This window comes from Diadema antillarum, unplaced genomic scaffold (genome assembly GCF_040938485.1).
Source record: "Diadema antillarum isolate AM-2024a unplaced genomic scaffold, OU_Dant_1.0 scf00000007, whole genome shotgun sequence".
In the NCBI taxonomy this organism is placed as follows: domain Eukaryota; kingdom Metazoa; phylum Echinodermata; class Echinoidea; order Diadematoida; family Diadematidae; genus Diadema; species Diadema antillarum.
In genome coordinates, this window is record NW_027270896.1 from 104,092 (window position 1) to 123,093 (window position 19,002).

The following is a 19,002-nucleotide window of genomic DNA, read 5'->3' on the forward strand; positions in this document are numbered from 1 at the left end:
CATTCAGGTCATTTCATAATATGTAAAGGCTCACCTGTACCCGAACATGCTCGTAATATACCTATTTCTTTATCTTTTACATTTACACCCACGTGTAAGAATAAAAAGCACGCCGCAAAGCCCTATATTCTACAGCATTTCTTTTTTTATTCCCTTGTTGTTGTTCCTCATGAATACTACCTAAGAGAGCAATGAAAGTTGAGCAAACAACACAAGCTCTGACATTACTTGTATTCTACGCAAAACTTGCCATTTATCATGGCACGTGAATGAAATAACAGAAATATTATGATAGGAGTCCATATACCATGATATCATAATGTAAACATATATCTTTATACATTTTTATAATACGTATTAATCTTTATATTCACGACATTCATACACATCTTTATTTGATCTGGAAGTACAATAAACAAAAATTCCACAAATTACACTTGTAACACTATAAATCAAATAATAGTAACAAGAATTTGACTCACCTTGTATACAGAATTACCTTTACATTATAATTAGTTATAAAGTTTTCTCTCACTATCGTTGTAAACATGTCCGTCGGAAACAATACTAATATACTCCAATACTTGAATTTAAATGACTAATTCTTAGTGTTCACATGTGAATTCCTCAACAGTGACTGGATGATATCTTTGGCCTCCCTTGTGGTTAGTATGTGACACAGCGGCTGTAACCATCCGCTTGCTCCCATGAACCCTATAGTGAGAAAGGCACAAGTCTTTCCGGCAGAAAATCATATGCAAAGAGTAGAAAAGCCAGCAAGCACAGAATGTGGAGGTGAGGAGGCTTACAGTCAAAATTCCCTTTCTAGCACCCTGTCCGTCATTTCTCTTCTGCTTCACGCACAAAAATCTCCGCAGACACCGGATTGCAATTTTGTCATTGTTTTCTTGGCGTTCGACGTCGATATATCTATCTAATTCGGCAATTTTAACGGCGTCAATACAAATGTACGACGGGCGTGTTTGCGGGATACTCGAACGAGCGCAATGTTGATCACCGTCAAGAACGCACCTCCGGTCACTGCTGGTATTACAAAGTAAATATTTACCCATATGACAGCCCACACTGGTGTATTTGGCTCTTCCTCTCTCATACAACTAGAGGCGAAATATTCTCGAAACGGAAGGCGTGGCCATGGCAACAACAGCAAATAGAAGGGCATCATCAATATAAATGCGAATGCGAATATTCCTTTGACTCTCGGCAGTGTAAGCAGATTATGATATCGCAGTGGTGTTGCGACTTGCAGATATTTGTCAACGTTGATCAACACAAACACAACATGGTCGTAAAGAGTACAGTCACTGAAACGCCGGGAATAAGTACGCATACGTGACGACAAGTAAACGAGTTCACAAATGAAAACCACAACACGATCCAAATAGATAAAGTTGTGCTCAACAGTACTTGAAGGGAAGTGTAAGTTTGGTATAACAAGCGAGAAATGTCTCCAATATATCTCTGCTTTTGTAAAACAAAGACAACAATCATGTTGAGAGCGAGAGAGAGACTGTAATGGAAAATAGATGTTTATGGCTAGAGGGTGCCATGATGCTTGGAATGAGGTCTCTTCTACAAAATTCGTAACCGTCGTCATCATTTCACATGTGAATACCCAAATATTAACCAACAAGAACCAGGTTATTTTATTTGAATTTAAATTTGCATTGCAATGGGCTTAGCAATATCATAGGATATTATTTTCAATCTGTCAGCACATGGTAACGCATATTGGAAAATGTTTGGACAACGGAAGTCAATGGAGGTCACCACTCCCGAGTGACATCCTTTACCCATTTCAAGAAGCGAGCATTATTGGGTGCTTCTTCTCTGTGCGATCGTGTAACAGATGGTCATTCAAGATCTGTCAGGTGGACGTTGCAGCGTCATCGGTTTCACATTCAAATAAGTTATGGGCACCATGGTTAAGTACTCTTTAGACGGAATCTTTGATAACAAACAGCAGCAGCAGCAACAACAGCAGCAGCAACAACAACAACAACAACAACAACAACCAATTTTTCTTTCACAATATTTACCTTTCATACTCTTTCTCCGATGGCAACTGATGAAAAAAGGTGTTCACTGTCTGTATGATTGGCAAAATTGATCCTATTCACCCTTAAGCTTATAAACAAATCATAATTATACTCTGCGTGTTGTGTGAAACAGGGTTTGCAGATTTCAATCTGTCAATATTTCATCTAGAGAATAATAAGCTGACCAATATCCAATTTCATTTCCTAATCAGCCTGCTACCATGGTAAAGTAAAAAGAAATACTGGTAGGATTTTTCAAAACTCTGCCTAATTACTGTAAGTTACAATTACTAACCAAAGCCGAGACCGATTTTCCCCCTTTTCTTTCCGTCATTCAAAACGGTTGTCAATAATGAGCGTAGTACCGCTTGTCAGCTCTCAATTTTGAGCTTATTCTCCTGGATATCAAACATCTCATGTATTCATCGTTTTTGTGACATCATTGTCGAACCCTTTTAGTCCAGATTTTTAAATTTAATCTAGACAGGAAAACACACATGAATTTATTCAAAAGTACAAAAATTCATGTCTTTTCTTTTCTTGAATTTTCTCAGACTTTTGTTGAGAGTTGTAATGATATTTCTGTCTCTATGAATGAACATCTATGTGCTCGTGTAATTTCACTTTTGATGTCGTTTGAAATCTTTGATGAGGATGGTAGAGGAGTCGGGTAAGCAATATGGACACGTACAAGTAGTGAAATAATAGCAGGAAGTCATCTATATACCATGCACCGTTTGAATGAATGACACCAGTGCCTTTTGCATAAAAGTTTAGATCGAACGTAGGGCAGAAGTCAAACATCAATCTTTTAATACTCAGTTCTGATCTGCTGATGCCTGACTTTTGCCTAATTGTTAAAAGATAATGTTTGATTTACATCTTTTTATGCACTGGTCCATGGAGAGCCCTGAATCATGGGCATAATGGGTTGATTTGAGGTTGAGGTATTATCAAGAGAAGCCCCATTCATCTTGAACAGACGCTAGGGCGACTGAAGAATAGGCCTCCATGAAAGGCAAATTGTGGAGTATAATAACATGCTAGTATAAATATATCCTGAAAGGCTTTTAAAATGATGAAAAGCGAGTAGACTGATTGGTAATGAATCTACTATCAATTACACTTTATACTATTAATTGGGAATTTTGAGACATGGGGAGCCAAACGATACAGTAACACTCTTGCTGTGCGGTTGCTATAAAGGTTACACTATGCGGTGTTAGAATTTTTAGTGATTGTTGAATAAAAAAAAGACACGAACGTTGTCTTAATCATTTCGAATAGTAAAAGTGGGAGAAGCACGTTCTCGATATTCTAATCATTGTTATCTGTTTCTCCGAAATGATACCTGATCTCTTTTACAATGCTATTCTACACAATACAGCGGTGTGATAATCTATTTCTAGCGTGATCGCGATCGACTAATCAATCTTTAATTCAATTTCATTCGGTCTAAGAACAATAAAGGATCGTTATACAAAAAATTGATATTATTGATATGAGTAGTCCTTAGGACCCTATTTTCTCAACATCAACAATTCCCCGAAAAAAAATATTTGTATGCTTTGATAACATATTATTCAAACTGCCTTGAACAAAAGTTTGCACTATCTGATTACAGCTTATATCAAGTTTAGTCTTTTCTGATGTATATATTCCTTTGAGTATTGAAGATCAAACATTTTTGTTTTGTTCCAGTGTTCCACGTCTTACAAGCTTGGCTTTCTTAGTGGAACACTGTTTTCCATCATCGTGATTATTTACTATTTTTGTTGCCATGGCAAAGTGCATTGTTTCTTTTTTTATGACATCATTCGTGCGTATGATTTATATTGTATTTGAAAAAAAAATCCTTTATCAGACGAGTGTAAGAAAAATGAAAAAAATTGTATCACTTTGGATTATGTCAACTTTTTCTTTTCTTTTTGATGATGGAAATAAATGCACAATTGAATTGAATTGAACTGAAACATATGAAATGGGACGACTGAAAATTTTGTTGTTGTTGGTTTTTTTTCTGTAACACCTGTAGTACTGTGCCTTGATCAATATTTCCTTTGACACTGTCTTCGGGAGACTGATCTCCAAGGCACGTGCCTATCAATACAGTATGACAGACCGGGCACCATCCCATGTACTCGTACTAGTCCATGAACTGCCGGCTTCATATAATAGGGGAAACCCCCACTCGCTTAATTCAACGTAGAGGGCGAAATGGATTGCAACCACATTACAAAAATACTACACGTACACACATGTGCATTGTGTTTACGCCACACGATCGCCGCGAAGAGACAGCAGTGTACTCCCGCGAAACCCAAAATACAAAAGCGTGAATGACTTATTGCAACATATTCAATTTCAAGCATTTTCGCCAAATCAGCTCTACAATTTACCGTTTCCGCGTTGATCTCGGAGGTCAGAAAATGTCTTCTCACGACTCCAAACCAAAGACGATCTCTCTGATGGACGTCGATGCCGTCGGTGTGGACTTGGATCACACACTGTGCAAATATAAGCTTGACCAAACATTCACGGTATGTTTAGGGCACGTTGCGTTGATAACAGACACCTGCACCGGTCGTGTAATACTAGTACTTGTACAATGTACTAGAGTTGTACAATACAGCTGCTGCCAGCTACTGACAGTAATTTACTGTACTGATGTGATAGCTGTATGCCTACACTTTAACGAGAAAATAAAGGTAGTGCAGTGTAAAACCTGTCAAAGCCTACAAAGCAGAACTTTGCATCCTAATACAGTAATAGTAAATGTGAGATGTAGGGGGTCTATTTGTGTAGTCAGCAGTTTGACGGAATAAAAAGGAGAGCGGGTATGAAATGTAGCCCTCATAGTTACCGTATGCGCACACAATTCCTAATGTCATGATGCACCTGAGTGTGCATCATTTGTATATTGTAAACTTATGACAAAATATCCTTGTATCCATTTGCTTTTAATACCTATTCGTCAAACAGCAGTCGGTCAGCTAGTTAGTATAGTACCAATAGTGGTACTGGTTTTATGAAAGTTTAGTATGCCAGTACTGCCGAGCAGCTGGCCAATTAGCCTGTCCAGACGCTGTTACTGCGCTATGCTACGTATCTACGTACAGCGACTGGGCTGTGTATAGTTACTGGCCAATACTGTGAGAGAGACCCCACTCATTAAAAGACCCTAAAACATCTTGTATTGTATCAAATTACTATTAAACAATGTTTCCAGTTTGAAATATTCTGAGCTGTGAGGTACCAGTACTAAATTTACATTGATCGTACATTTTGCTGATGAGTACGATACGCAAATTATATTTTGCGAGTTTAAATTTTCGCGAATCGGGAATTCCTAAAGATTTCGCGAGTAGTTAAAATTTGTGATCATGGAGTCCTGTACTGTACAGAAAATGTACATGCATAATTATGTCACATCCACATCGGGATCAGAGTCAGTATTTTTGCATGTTTTTAATTTCGGGAATAGCACCGGACTCGCAAAATTCGCGAAAATAAAAACCTCACAAAATATTCGGCGTATAGATCTACAGTACTTGGGATTAGTGTAGTGACACTGTGTAGGTGATAAAGAGATTGAAGCTATGGTTTGACACACAAATGGGTGTTTGTGGTTAATAATCCTTAATGCTAAAGTAAAGGCAACTCTGATTTTCCACTGGACCAAATTGCATCAAAATCACAGGAACAATGGTCAATATTTCAAATAACTCGAGTGAATTTGAATCAAATTAAACTTACAATCAGAAAGCATCAATATTGATATTGACATCTGTGTTGCTAACAAAGTAACTCACTCATAGTGAGCTGCAAATTCACGATCACTGTGTACACTGCCTGCATAATCTGAAACTGAAGTTAGCCATGGAATAATGGAATGTATCTTTCAAGTGGCCTTAATAATCTTGACTCAATACGGAACAATGTATTGGTTGTGGCTAGTGAAAAGATACAGGACGGTTGAGATGTGTATGTGCATGTGGGAGTCTGTGTCTGTAGATCACTGTCTGTTTGTCTGTGTGTGGTCTTGTGTAGAGTTGGAACTGTGCTTCCAAATGACTATTGAGTTTGCCATTCATCATTAATGATTTTGTACATTGTTTTTTTTTTTTTTTTAGCTCCTGATTACTTGAAGGATTTGTTAATGATTATTACACGACTAACTTCAGTTTCAGATGGTACAAATAGTGTACGCTGTGAGTGTGATTGCTCATGAAGTATGAGTTGTTTCTTAAACAATGCTTACATAAAAAAAGAAAGATTATGAAACTGCATTGTGCCTGACACCCTAGCTCATATTTTTCATAATGAAAGTTTAAAGGAACAGTACACATTTCTGTGACCTGTTACTGAAAGCGAACATTTTCTGGATGCCTTTTGAAGAGGCTTTTTCAGGTGCTCTTTAAAAGATCACCATGATAGTGAACTTTTGGGAAGTTCCCTTCTTATAATTTTCTGTTGGATATATTGTTTTGCTATGTCCATATCTTGAATTGTTGTAGAGTTCCCATTTAGAGAGGGCAGCACACAGAATTAACCAAAACTTCAAAAATTCATCATAACTTTAAACAGATTTTGACCATGTGAGTGACAAAACTCTTATGAAAAGGGCTTTCCGATTTGTGTCCGTCATAACAATCTGACAGTCCAGTTTAATCCAGATAAATCAAAGTTACTTTACATCACAATGATTTCTAGTAATGCCTTTTAATTGGAAAATTTAGAATTTCCCATTACCTGTGAACAGCTCAACCTTCAGATTTTTTTTCCTTTTTTTTTTTTTTTTTAAGATATGGTGACCTGTTTGGGCCACTAAAATCTTTAAATTCATTCAATTTGATGGCCCCAAGATAAAAGATCAAACGTAATCTTTTGTTAATCATGGTTGCCCAATTTGACTAACAGAAGTACGGTAACCTTAAAAGTGTACTGTAAAAGTGGATATTTTTGTGTGACGCTGGGCCCAGTTGGAAGAGCTTTGCGTGTTTTTAATTCTGCGGAATCGAGACAGTAAGTACGGGAACATTACGGCAAGCAAAAATATCCATGTAATTTTATTCTCACGCTAGTTTTTTGGTTGCACGAAATGCACGAAAATTTCTACTTTTACAGTACTCTCCCTATTAATTCCTTCCTGCTTTTATGTGTTGACTTTTTTTTTGTCACATCTTAGCTTATCTACAAGAGCCTGGCAGAGTCAGTGGTGACCAGGAAGGGCTATAGCAAAGAATTGCTGGAGCCTTTCTACAAACATAGAGACTTTTGGTGAGTAATCAGTAGAATGTGTGTATCTGTATTTGTATGTGTTTCAGAGTAATGTGTGAAATGTATTTTGTGGCTTGGGAAAAGAGAGAATTAGGTTGTCTCAAAAGCTGAAGGTGATTAGGGAAAAGAATTTGTTTAAATACCTTGCTGTTTTTTATTTTTTTTTTTGGGGTCTATTTTGATTTTATATTGTCAGATGACTTATTGACAATGATAGAATTCAGTCTTGAAGAGAGCTTTAACCCTAACATACCTGGGGGGCCATAATGGCCCTCCCTCGACGAATTCCGCGACCATTCCGGTGCGCAAAATTTTTTGACCGCACCGCTCCCTGACCTTTTACTTTCAATTCTCGCGCAACTTTTAAGACCAAATTTGTCACACCCGGGTATACCGTTCCGAAGCCACGCCCCTTCAAAAAATTTTCGTCAACCCCAAAATTGCTCAAAAACGTGATTTTGTGTACAAAGTCAATACAAATTTTGTGTTTTTTCAATTAGTTCTATATAAATATTCATATTTTTAATTCTAATGGCTGAAAACAATTTATTTTAGTATAATTATGCTTCAAAAAATGTGTATGACAAATTCTGCTGAAAAAAATAACAAAAACAAATGTTTGAAAAAACAAAGAAGTACATAAGAAAATGATAAAACAATAAAAAAATTAGGAAATTAATTTTGATACTGAATTTTTTTACGCACAAATGTTTGGAATGTCACTAGGAATATTTACACCAAAAAATCAGCATTCCATAAGCTTCTTTAAGCCAATTACAGACAAAAATAGAAAATGCAAATTTTTTGAAAATGTAACTTAACAGTCATGTAGATTACATCCGGCTTTATGTTCATGCAAAATTTTGCGTCGATTGCGCGATCAACGGCCGAGATCTGAAGGGAGGGCCATAATGCCCCCCCCCCCCCCCCCCGAATTCAAGCTCGCTAAATAGCCCAGGTACAAGTGTAAGTTAGGGTTAAGCCGATCCCCTCATATAAAAAGATTACAAACACATACATACACACACACACACACACACACACACACACAGACAAACAACGAAACTACATGGATCAAAATGCCATGGATTGAGTCAATACCGAAGTTTTATATTTGTTTTCTGTGCAAATTCCTCATTGTATTGATATATTCATCTATGGATATAATGAAACATTTAAGTTGTGAGTGCAATTCTATATCCCCAAAACAAATTTCTTTATAAGTTGCTGATTACTGTCAATAAGAATCTCGAGAACATGAACATGATATTTACAATGCAGAAGTTACAATCCAATAAAATCACAGTGTTCAGTTTACAGTACTGTAACATATAATGAGAATCAGATTTAGATACAGGCATGAATTAGTCAGCAGTAATCTGAAAGTCTTTCAGAAGTGATTGCTGTGTTTGACTTTCACATTCCATGATTGTAATTCTAGTGTGTTTGTAATTTTCACACACGGATGGCAAAGGTCTTCGGTTATCAGATGTCTGTGTGACATTTCTCCTCACTTTTGCAATTTTGATCTGATATGATGTACATTGTATGATTTTGATTTTTGCAGGGTGAATAATAAAGTCAGATTTTGTTTTTTTTTTAGTGACTCATCCATTTCTCATTCTAGACAAGAGTGTGAGAAAGTCCTCACCCACCTTTCAACATTTGGGGTTCCAATAGAGTCCCAAATCAAGACATACATTGTATTGCATTGCATGAAAACCAATGATTTACAACAATTTCAAGTAAAGCTATCATATTTATTTTATATTGGATCAGAGGCCTATTCTTGATATCAGGCCTTCACTTCTTTTAGATGATATGTCAGCATAGATTTTGAAGAATTCTGAATAGAAAGAATGAGATTGATAAGCAAAACAATGAAAATTTGATCATGACCAGTTAGGGAAATCATTAAATTTTGAAACATGCTAATTTTCACAAAACAGTTCTTGAACAGTTGATGTGAGCTGGAAAATGACATCACCTCACAATTTTAAAAGTGCTGAAATTTGATTGTTCAGCTATGTAAAGTGCAAAACATACATGTGCAATATTTTTCTATGCTAAGTTACTTCACAATAATAATCAGTCATGTTTATTGGAATTTGAGACTGGGGTGTATAGATTGCATTCAAACAAAAAGAGAAGTAACTTCAAATTTCAAGATTTTATGTAAAAAATATAATATCTTTGGCAAGTAGTGAGGCAATATAATGTATATCAGCTTATTTATTTGCATTTGACCATTCAAGGAGAGTTTTGGTAAAATTAGTCAAACTCCAAACTCCTTTTTTTTCTATTTTTTTTTTTGTGTTTTGTTGTGTCAAAAATGTATTTCTTCTTATTAGGGCTAAGTTCACATCTTGAATTCCTCCTAAAACCAAGATCACCATCATCAAATGCCATTCATTTTCCATGCAACCAGATCACAAGTGGCTACCATGTTATCTGTCAATTGATCTTTGAATCGCATGTTTGCTTTCAAACAATGACCGAGCAAGGATGCTCAGTGGTATGGTCCATCCTTAGAATCATCGCAGGACCCTGCCCACCATTTCTCCCAGTCTGGTATAGCCCTTCTTCGGGATCTCCCCTTCTGCTCAGCTTTCTCATCCTCCAGCAAGCTCTCCACCACCTGACACATCATGTCCGGACTCAAAAGTTGATCCTCTGTGATGCTCTCGGGGTAACCCTGCTTCCGCCACTCAAAGTAGGAGTTGTACAAGTCATCGTCCTTGTCGACGAGGAGCAGATGCTGCACAAGGTCCTGCATGTTGTTGAATTCGTCAACGTGGATGAAAGAGTGCTTCGGTAGCACAAGCAGGTAGTCATCAATCGGTGGCCCATACACCACTGGAACCAAGTCGTTGCGGAACGCAATGTCCCACACCTGTGTGATGTAGTTGCGACACTTGCAGTCTTCCAGTGCCAGGTAGAATTTGTGCTGCTGCAGTCTGGAGTTGCACCCAACAGAGTTTGGAATGCAAGGCTCGGGGCCACAGTGACTGTAAATGCTAATGTCCATCAGCTGGCCAAGTTCCTCAATGAACTGTTTGCGGTTCCAGGTCGCATTCTGAGCATTTCCCTCCGTGCAATCCTTCTTAACCCATGCAGCTAACTTGCTCTTTCCTGTGGCCCAGTTCGTCTGCCAAGTCTCATTTCGCTCTTTGTGGACCTTTCCAAAATCCCCAAAGAGACTTCCCCTGTATCGTCGGTAAGACATTATGTAGTCATAGGAAGTGCTGTAGTATTTTCGTGGTGGTATTATGCTTCTTTTTGTGTGTACTGGACTTTTGGTTGAAAAGAAGATCCATTTTTGCCCACGTGACTTTCGCTTGTGCATCGCATCCCAGTCCCAGGGGGTAAGGTAGTGAAATAAGACTGCATCGCTCGTTGCCATGGTTATAAAACTAGTGTCCTCCACCTGCCTCAGACCACAGGAAAGACCAGGGCACTGGACTTCCTGTCTGCCATCAGCAGCCCAGTGGATGCTCTTCGTCCAAATTTGAACTTGCTTGTAGCACGGCTCACTCTGATCTTCTCTCATTTGGGATCCATGATCCTTCAGAGTCTCGCCACTTTCAACATTTTCAAAGAATTTATTGCTCTTCTCATACCTTTCCTTGTTTTTTGCCTGGTCCTCTGAGCCAGCTGAGTCTTTTGCAGTTGTGCTTGTGAGGTATGTTGAGAGCAAAAAGGCAAGGGAGTAGAAAAAGGCAGCTGCCAGCAAAAGGCTGTAAAAAAGGCGAAAGCCCCTGATGAAATTATTCGAACATCTTGGAGTGGAGCGCTTCATCCTGAAATGTTTTGAAATAACATGCTCTCCAAGGGGACCTGTGAGTGAGATTCGATAGAAGTACTGGATTCATGTCGTCTGTAGTGAAATAGGAGAAGGTTTTTTGAAACTTATATGTTTCCACACAGTGAATTATGAACAATTTTGTAATTGCAACTTTGACATAAATGACTATTGCTGTGATAACGTCATTGCATGTGTCCCATTACTTACCTATAGTGACCGCGCCATATAGCTAAAACTGCATCGTGCAAGCACAATCCACTTCAGTACAGTTACAGGCATTGCACATGTACAGTACATTCTATGAGGGCATGTCGAAGAGCTCTACAGTATTCTGTGTGTTTTTTGTGTCCTATTTTTATGTTTAGGGCAAGGCCAAAATGTGTTTTTAGTTATGTAGCTACGGTTTTTAAAATTGCAGCCAAATTCAATGACCCACTTAGAATCTACGATAAAATGATATTGTTCCAATTTGAATAGTACATGTATGTCCCTCATTTGCCTTTCTTTTAATTTTTTAAAGGTCATCATGGTGGAAATAACCTGTCTTTACGTTCTGACACTAGACTATTTATTGAATTTTATATACCATTGAATATCTCATTTGTTATGATGGTGTGAAAATCTTCTTAATTGGCATTATTCATTTATATCCTTTGTAGTTCAGATTTGAGCCTTTTAACATCACCATCCCTTCATGAAATTCCACTGTCTTAGCTTGAAATTGGTAGCCAGTTCAATTTAATTGCTTAATGTTGAAAAATCAACTTTCATGGAAAAAATAGCTTTGACTCGCCCACAAACACACTTTACTGTTCTATTAAGACCTGGGGATTTTCTAATATATACCAGCTGGGCCAACGTTTTCACTCCATGGCATCCCCATGCTACCAAGCTACTGTGGAGCCACAGGGTACTGTAAAAGAGGAATGTTTGCGTGCATTTTGATTTCGCAAATTTTGCAAGCGCCAAGATTCGCGAAATCAAAATGAACGTGAAAGTTCTTGTCTACATTATGCATTGAATGCCAGTAGCAATTCGGGAAAATTTCATGCCCCAAAGAAGACTGTCGGCTCCAATTCGCGAAAATTTCATTCCGCGAATATCATGTTTTGCAGTACATCACACACCTTATCAGGGCAAATACCTCAGGGGAAGGGTCCTGGGTAATTGCCGTAGACCCATCACACACAATCCTAAACATTCTGTAAATTCTGTAAAGGGGGTCCAGGTGGGAAAGTTTCCAGTTAAAGGAGGCTGTCCTTTCAGGTTGGAGTCTTTGCTATTCAGATCTACTTCGTGTATGTTCACAAAGATCAGGGCTGATACTACAATTTGTAATTTCAATACAGAAAAATATGCAGGCATCAAAATGTAGTTTTTCATGATCACACCTACCATTTCAAGACAAACTGCTGACTTTGTTGTTACGGCTGAGTCATATAAGGTGAATGGAGTTTCAACGTGCTGCTGTTTACTCTACTGCGATTCTCTTGCACCGGCACAATATACAAATTGTACGGTAGTCACTCCACTCTGAGCAATACTGGGGCCTGCACGTTACAAACATCACACATCATACAATCCATTCTTTTCTATTATAGTTCAAACTGTTCATTCCAACTCACTCCAGCATGCAATCAGAATTTTCTTTGGGAGATCTTTTTTTTGTTTGTCTTTCTTTGTTACTGCAGGTTTTCAGGGTCCAATGAGCATGAAAGAAAGGAATGTACCACTACCAGTATCAAAATATCCTCACTTTGGCTTTTTTCATAATTCTGCACTTTGAGTAGGAATAAGATTGTTTTTGTGAATTTGTCCAGAAATTTTGTGAATTTGTCCAGAAAAAGATTAAGCTTTTTTTTCTTATTTGCTTTGCATTTCCCCTCATTTCATTTTGTCTGAAGGCCCCCCACACATAATGCAATGTGATAAACTTGTACAAATGTTATGTTTGTTCTGACTGATGTAATATATGTGTGGATCAAAATACATAATTCACTATGTCTCCTTGCAAGGCTTCTAATGGTCCTGTGTCTGTTCTATGACATCACCGTATCATTGACATCTTTTACACAGTTAGGAATAAGAAATGAAATTTAAACTAGATGCTGCTAGTATTTTCCACATGACTGTTGTTCTTTTTTTTTATAGAATCCTTCCCCCCAAAATGGTCGCAGATATGGAAATCCTGCAGATCAAAAGTAGTGGAGCTATAGTACAAAACTATCATAAAAGGTTGTTGTTAAAGTGTCACTACCCCTTCCCCCCCCCCCAAAAAAAAAAAAAAAAAATCCCACAGACTATTATTTTTTGGATATTTTAAGTTGTTTTCCATAATCCTCTAACTTTGAAGTTGATTATTAGACATATATGCCTATCTTTATTTCTATTTAAATGTTAAAGCAAGCAGACCAGCCCCTGTAAACACTCTTTAGGACAGTGGTCTTGAAGATTGAAATACAATTTGTGATTTTAATGTGATGTATTGGGTCAAATGAAATTCTGTGTTATAGTCATAAAGACATGCTTGAATAAAATGAAAGTCTCTTGTTTTCAAAACATTCCTATACCATTATAAATGCCATAAGGAATTTTATGATATCAAATTCTCACAATAATTTGTTTAAAAGTTTCAGCCAAATCACCTTCATAATTTGCAATTTTTATCAGTTTTGAAATCTATGATTCCCCCAGAGTATCATGGTGCCAATTCACATAAAAGAGTTTGATCCTTAATTTGCTTTCATTGAACAAATCATGTTGATCTTGATCTTTGAGTGTATTTTGAAATTGAGTTTTAAAACCTGGTACTGGTTTTTAGTAATCACCATGAAAAAGATATAATTTGATGGCCAGGGGAATCTGTATAAATTCTCCTGATTTTGTTTTCTTCTACTAACCATATCGTATTGAAATTATCAAACTGGTAAAGATGACCTTATCTTCACTTCTGTAAAAAAATGTTCATAAAGTTAGGTCTTTTTGTAAAGCCCCCATTCCACTATCACGATCTGGACCCAGATCTGTCCCGATCTAGCAGATCGGGAGAGAGCGGCAAAAGCGTACAGGGATCGGAAGCATCATAGCAGCAGCATGTGGAGGTCGGGGTTGGAGCGGGCATTTTTTCAGATCGGGAAGAAATTTTGAACCTGTTCAACATTTCTTCCCGATCACCCCGATCAAAATTGACCTATTTTTAATCGTACGGCAAGCGGGGAGAGCGTAGTGACAGCGTAAACGCAGCGGGAGAGCATAGTGACAGCGTAAGCGCAGCGGGATGAGAGTAACAGGATCTTTCTCAGCGTAGTAACATCAGCACAGAACGGGAAGAAAACTTACACAAAAATATCTGCCAGAAGAAGATCAAGAAAATTGAAAGGCAGAACTGTTGAGGAGGAGGAGGGCATTATCGCTGCACCTGTCAGGGCAGAACGTGAAGAAGGAGCTCAAATTTTCGAAGAAGGAGCTAAGAGATGAAGAAACAGAAGAGGAGAAAGCAGCAAAGCACCTACCCAAAAGGCGAAGAAAGAGAGACTGCACGTGATGCTTAAAAGAGGAGGAAGAGGACATAGCAGAATTTTGAAGAATATGAAATCATCTACAACTGGAGGAAGATGGACTATAAAAGCAAGGACATCAAGAAAAAGCCTTGGAAAAATCAGCACGTCTTTGTTTATAACAATACATTGCTGCAAAAGAACCGTGAGTTGATGAGCCTCTTCGAGATCCACAGTATATTTCTTCGGTTCTGCATGCTAATAAGTTGACTGACTGCAGATCGACAGTCGAATCGGGGTACATAGGGGCACATCAGGCACTTTTCAGCTCTCTGAACGGGGTGACAGCGTGAAAAGATCGTATAGATCGTTCAGAGCGTAGATACAGTGTGCATCGATCGGATAACATCAGCAACATCACACTGACAGCGTAGCTACATTGTTCTAAAGCGTAGCTGCAGTGGCAGAGATCGTAGTGCCTCATTCCCGATCATCGTAGTAAGAGCGTAGCAAGCATGTGGTAGTTGTAACTGCAGCGTACTTAGGGCGTTCTAGCATCGTACTGTGTCCAGATCGGCTCAGGTTTTACCCGATCCTTCCCCATCTGAGAAAATTGTCAAATCGTAGCGAGAACGTCATAGTGGAACTGGGGCTTAAAGTAGTCAATCAAACCAAGGAGGTTTAAGAGTTGGAGTTCCAACTGGCTGTAATTATTCAAACAATTGTCAGATTTCTATTGATGTACAAAAAAATTTCACAGGTGCATTTGTGCCTTTGATGATCGATGTTCGAAGCCGCCGTCTTGCTGAGCAGTCTGAAGATTCATTTTGAACATTAACATAATATTTGCCATATTTTGCTTATTTATTGATTATGCGAAATGAAATTTCACTTAATGATAAAGCATGTAAAACAAAAATCAATCCCGCGCAGAAATTTGTGCAGAAGTGTAAATCAGAGCTGTATCATGTGAAAATGTTTAAAATTGTACCATCCTGGAAAGCCGGTTTTATCACTTATCCGCTTAATTCCGACAAATAAAACTGACGTGGGACAATCTTCAAATATAATTCTTTATTGATAGATATATCAGATTAGTGCAAGGGTATGCCCAGTCGAGTAATTTTCATCTTTATTTCAGCATTTTTTGCGCAATTTCTATTCGCACATCCTCATGTCTGTATACCACCTACCTTGTACATGTATAAGAAGGGATAGCGAAAAGTAATTACCATCACAAATTATATCTTCCTTAGAAAGTGGCTGGTGATTATGCAATGAGACACGAGTCAATTGTCTTCCTATCTGCGTGGCAGATCCTGTTTGGCACGTGCTTCAAATATTTCTAAGCGGCGGCATCGAACATCTAGTAAAGGAAATAAGACAGTGTGACTCCATTCTCTGGAACCTCCTTGATCAAAGCTTGGTATTACACTCCAGACCTATAAACTCCTATGCCATGCACGAGAGCTTATGCCTTTCATTAAGTATTGGTGAGGAAGAGGAAAATAAACGATCCTTTGCAAATCTCATTATTCCTCCATCACAGTTACATTTTACTTCTGATCCAATATTGAATTTTACTATGTGTACACAGAGATCAAATTATTCTTTTTCATTTTTTCCCCCTCATACTCCTATACATGACAGCACAAAAGGTCTTGTGTTTGATGCCAAGAAGGGCAACTTCCTGAAACTGTCAAGAGAGGGCGACATCCTTCGGGCCAGCCATGGGACTGAGCCAATGACAGCTGAGGAGATCAGCAAGATTTATGGAAGTGTGGCAAAGTGGGAGGATTTTGATTTCCTGAAGGATACTCTCAAGCAATCAGGTCAGATTTTTAACTCCAAAGTTGGCAACATTTTTTCTTGAAATTTTGACGTCTGATGTGTTCGTATTTGATGGGTTGATTTTGCCCTCTATTGGTGTTTTGACTGTGAATTTTTGTGATTATTGATTTGTCCTTGTGTGTGTGATTTCACTGGTCGAACTGAATGTTGGATGTATGCATGATGCATTTCTTATGGTGTTCTTTTCTGCTAATTTCAATATCATTTGACACAAGCATCTGTTGTCTCTTTTTATTTTTGTTATTACTTTTCTCTGCATTTTTCTTGTGAGAAAAATGTGATCATCTATTTTTCTTTGGCCAATATACTGTAGTTTAAACATGAAAAAACTTTTTTTTTTTTCATGTAATAACACTTGCAATAAAATAGTTGTACTTCATTCTGAAAGTCACTTGGCTATGAATCATCTTGTGTTCTTCTGTCATACTGCTGTGTGATGCGATACAAAGGGAGGTCGTAGCCTCAAAGATCGATGTCCAAGTTGCTGATCCAATCAAGGGCAGCATTACTTGGCTTAGCAAGTCCTGTAAGCCCTCCTGGGAACTTTCAACGGTGGCAGTCCTCCGCAATGTGATGCAGGGTTTGATTGGGATGGTGGCAGTGACATGCTGGACTACCCAAGAATACAAAAAGTCTGTGTACAGTGAATGCCCTGTACAATGAATTCTCTGTCTATAGGAAGGCTGAGTCTATTCTGTATACCGGTACTTGAATAATTTTCCCTTTTTTAATTTCTTCTTCAAAAGTATCTTTCACAATCACAGACAAAGCCGATCAAATATAAATATGCAAGTTATATCAAACACAGCTTTCCTTGTTTTGGTATCAATATTTGCCATTTGCAGTAGAAACTCTGTTTCATTTTTGCTGGCATTTTTTTTTTTTTGCATGTTAGCAATATCATTAAAAATGGGGTGGATTCTGAGGTAAGTTTCATGTTGGGTCTGTTGTGGTACAAGCTACAGGTAATGGAAAGTTTGTCGGTGATCCAGATCGTGAACAGAATCCACAAATATACAACATAAACAACAACAACAAAAACAAGAACAGCAGCAGCAACAACAACAACAAGAATGGCAGCAACAACAACAACAGCAGTAGCAGCAACAACAACTACAACGACAACAACAACAACAAAGAGCCAGGTGTACAGTTTACTATAGAGCATTGTAATGTGACTGTGTGGTCTTGATGGAGGTTTGTGCTCTTTGAGTGCTTTTTAAAAATCAACCATGAACCTGGATTTAGATCCATTTCATGAGTTGTAACTTCTGATGTTAGTCTGTGAGTAAGAACACAGTTAAAACAATTGTAAATTGGTAATCCAAGAAGTTTTTAAACAGTGTTTTATGTCATGAAAACCACACTCACAGCAATAATCTTGTATACCCAGTAGGAAATGTTATAGGAAGTAACAGATATTTTAACCAATGAGGTTGCTCTTTGTGGAGAAACACTCCTTGCCTTTGTTTAAGCAAGCACTGTTTGGATGACTGCTATTGTACATTATAAAATGGGTTCAAGAATGTAGCCAATTGGAAGCGCTGAAATGAGTCATGTGTGTGTGCATTATTTTCTTCAGGTATGCACTAAGAAGAGTCTCTCTTCCACCTCCCTGGCCTGACGTACGTCACAATGTTTTACACTAGCAGTGCGCACTCAATCAGTTGTTACAAGTGCGTCACGCGCTACTATACGCGCTGTCAATCCAGTAAACAACTTCTAGTTTGGGCCGCGGGCTGCCACAACAGCCGGCAGCCTTTCTTGTGCATAACAGTACGTGGCGTACGTATACTCTTATACGTACGTACAGTACTTATGTGCGGGATTTCCGAGTGCGAAGTGCGTAAATGTTTGGGACGAACATCTTCGGACATCTGGACTTTTGAGCGAGTGCTACATGTAGCTGACTGGTATTGACCCACAAAGGTACGTGAATAATGCTGTTAGTTTTCGACCCATTTTATAAAACAATTGATGCACAGGATTATTTCGTGGCGTTAGTGAAGGTGCGGCTCACTCTCGAGTATTGACAACGGTTGCAAACATGCACTCGGCTGCGCCTCGTGCATGTCGCACCATTGTCAATACTCTCGAGCACGCCGCACCTTCACTAACACACTCTATCCTGTGCATCATTTGTATACTCGTACATATATGTTTATGTTTTTGGGGTTCTGTTTTTGCATACAGTGTGAGAGAATTTACTATAGTTTCAGCCACTTTGGAATAAACATGGCTATTATTCAACAGGCAGGTATACTCTGCCACTCACCCATTGCAGGAAACCAATACTTGAACATAATTGACTCGCTTAAAGTCTCCATTTTGTGTTGAAGTTCGTTAGTCTGGAGCATAAATGTGGTTGACATTGATTCTTGCCTGTTTCAGCTATCTTAAAAACACAAAAACTAATTTACACCTTATTGTTGACATATAAATTCTATCTGCACACCATTACCTAACTTTGACTAAAAGTACCTTCAAATTCATACAGACTCTTTTTCTT

The 19,002-nt window shown here is 38.2% G+C and overlaps 1 protein-coding gene across 1 annotated transcript in view; it reads left to right on the forward strand.

The window, feature by feature from the left end:
- Positions 1-4,350: 4,350 nt before the first annotated feature.
- LOC139717372 (5'-nucleotidase domain-containing protein 1-like) overlaps positions 4,351-19,002 on the forward strand; it is a 311,234-nt gene continuing 296,582 nt past the window's right edge. The window contains exons 1-3 of the mRNA XM_071628878.1: positions 4,351-4,600; positions 7,249-7,340; positions 16,293-16,474. Coding sequence (XP_071484979.1) covers positions 4,400-4,600; positions 7,249-7,340; positions 16,293-16,474 — 475 coding nt within the window. The 5' untranslated portion in view covers positions 4,351-4,399. The remainder of the gene's footprint in view (positions 4,601-7,248; positions 7,341-16,292; positions 16,475-19,002) is intronic.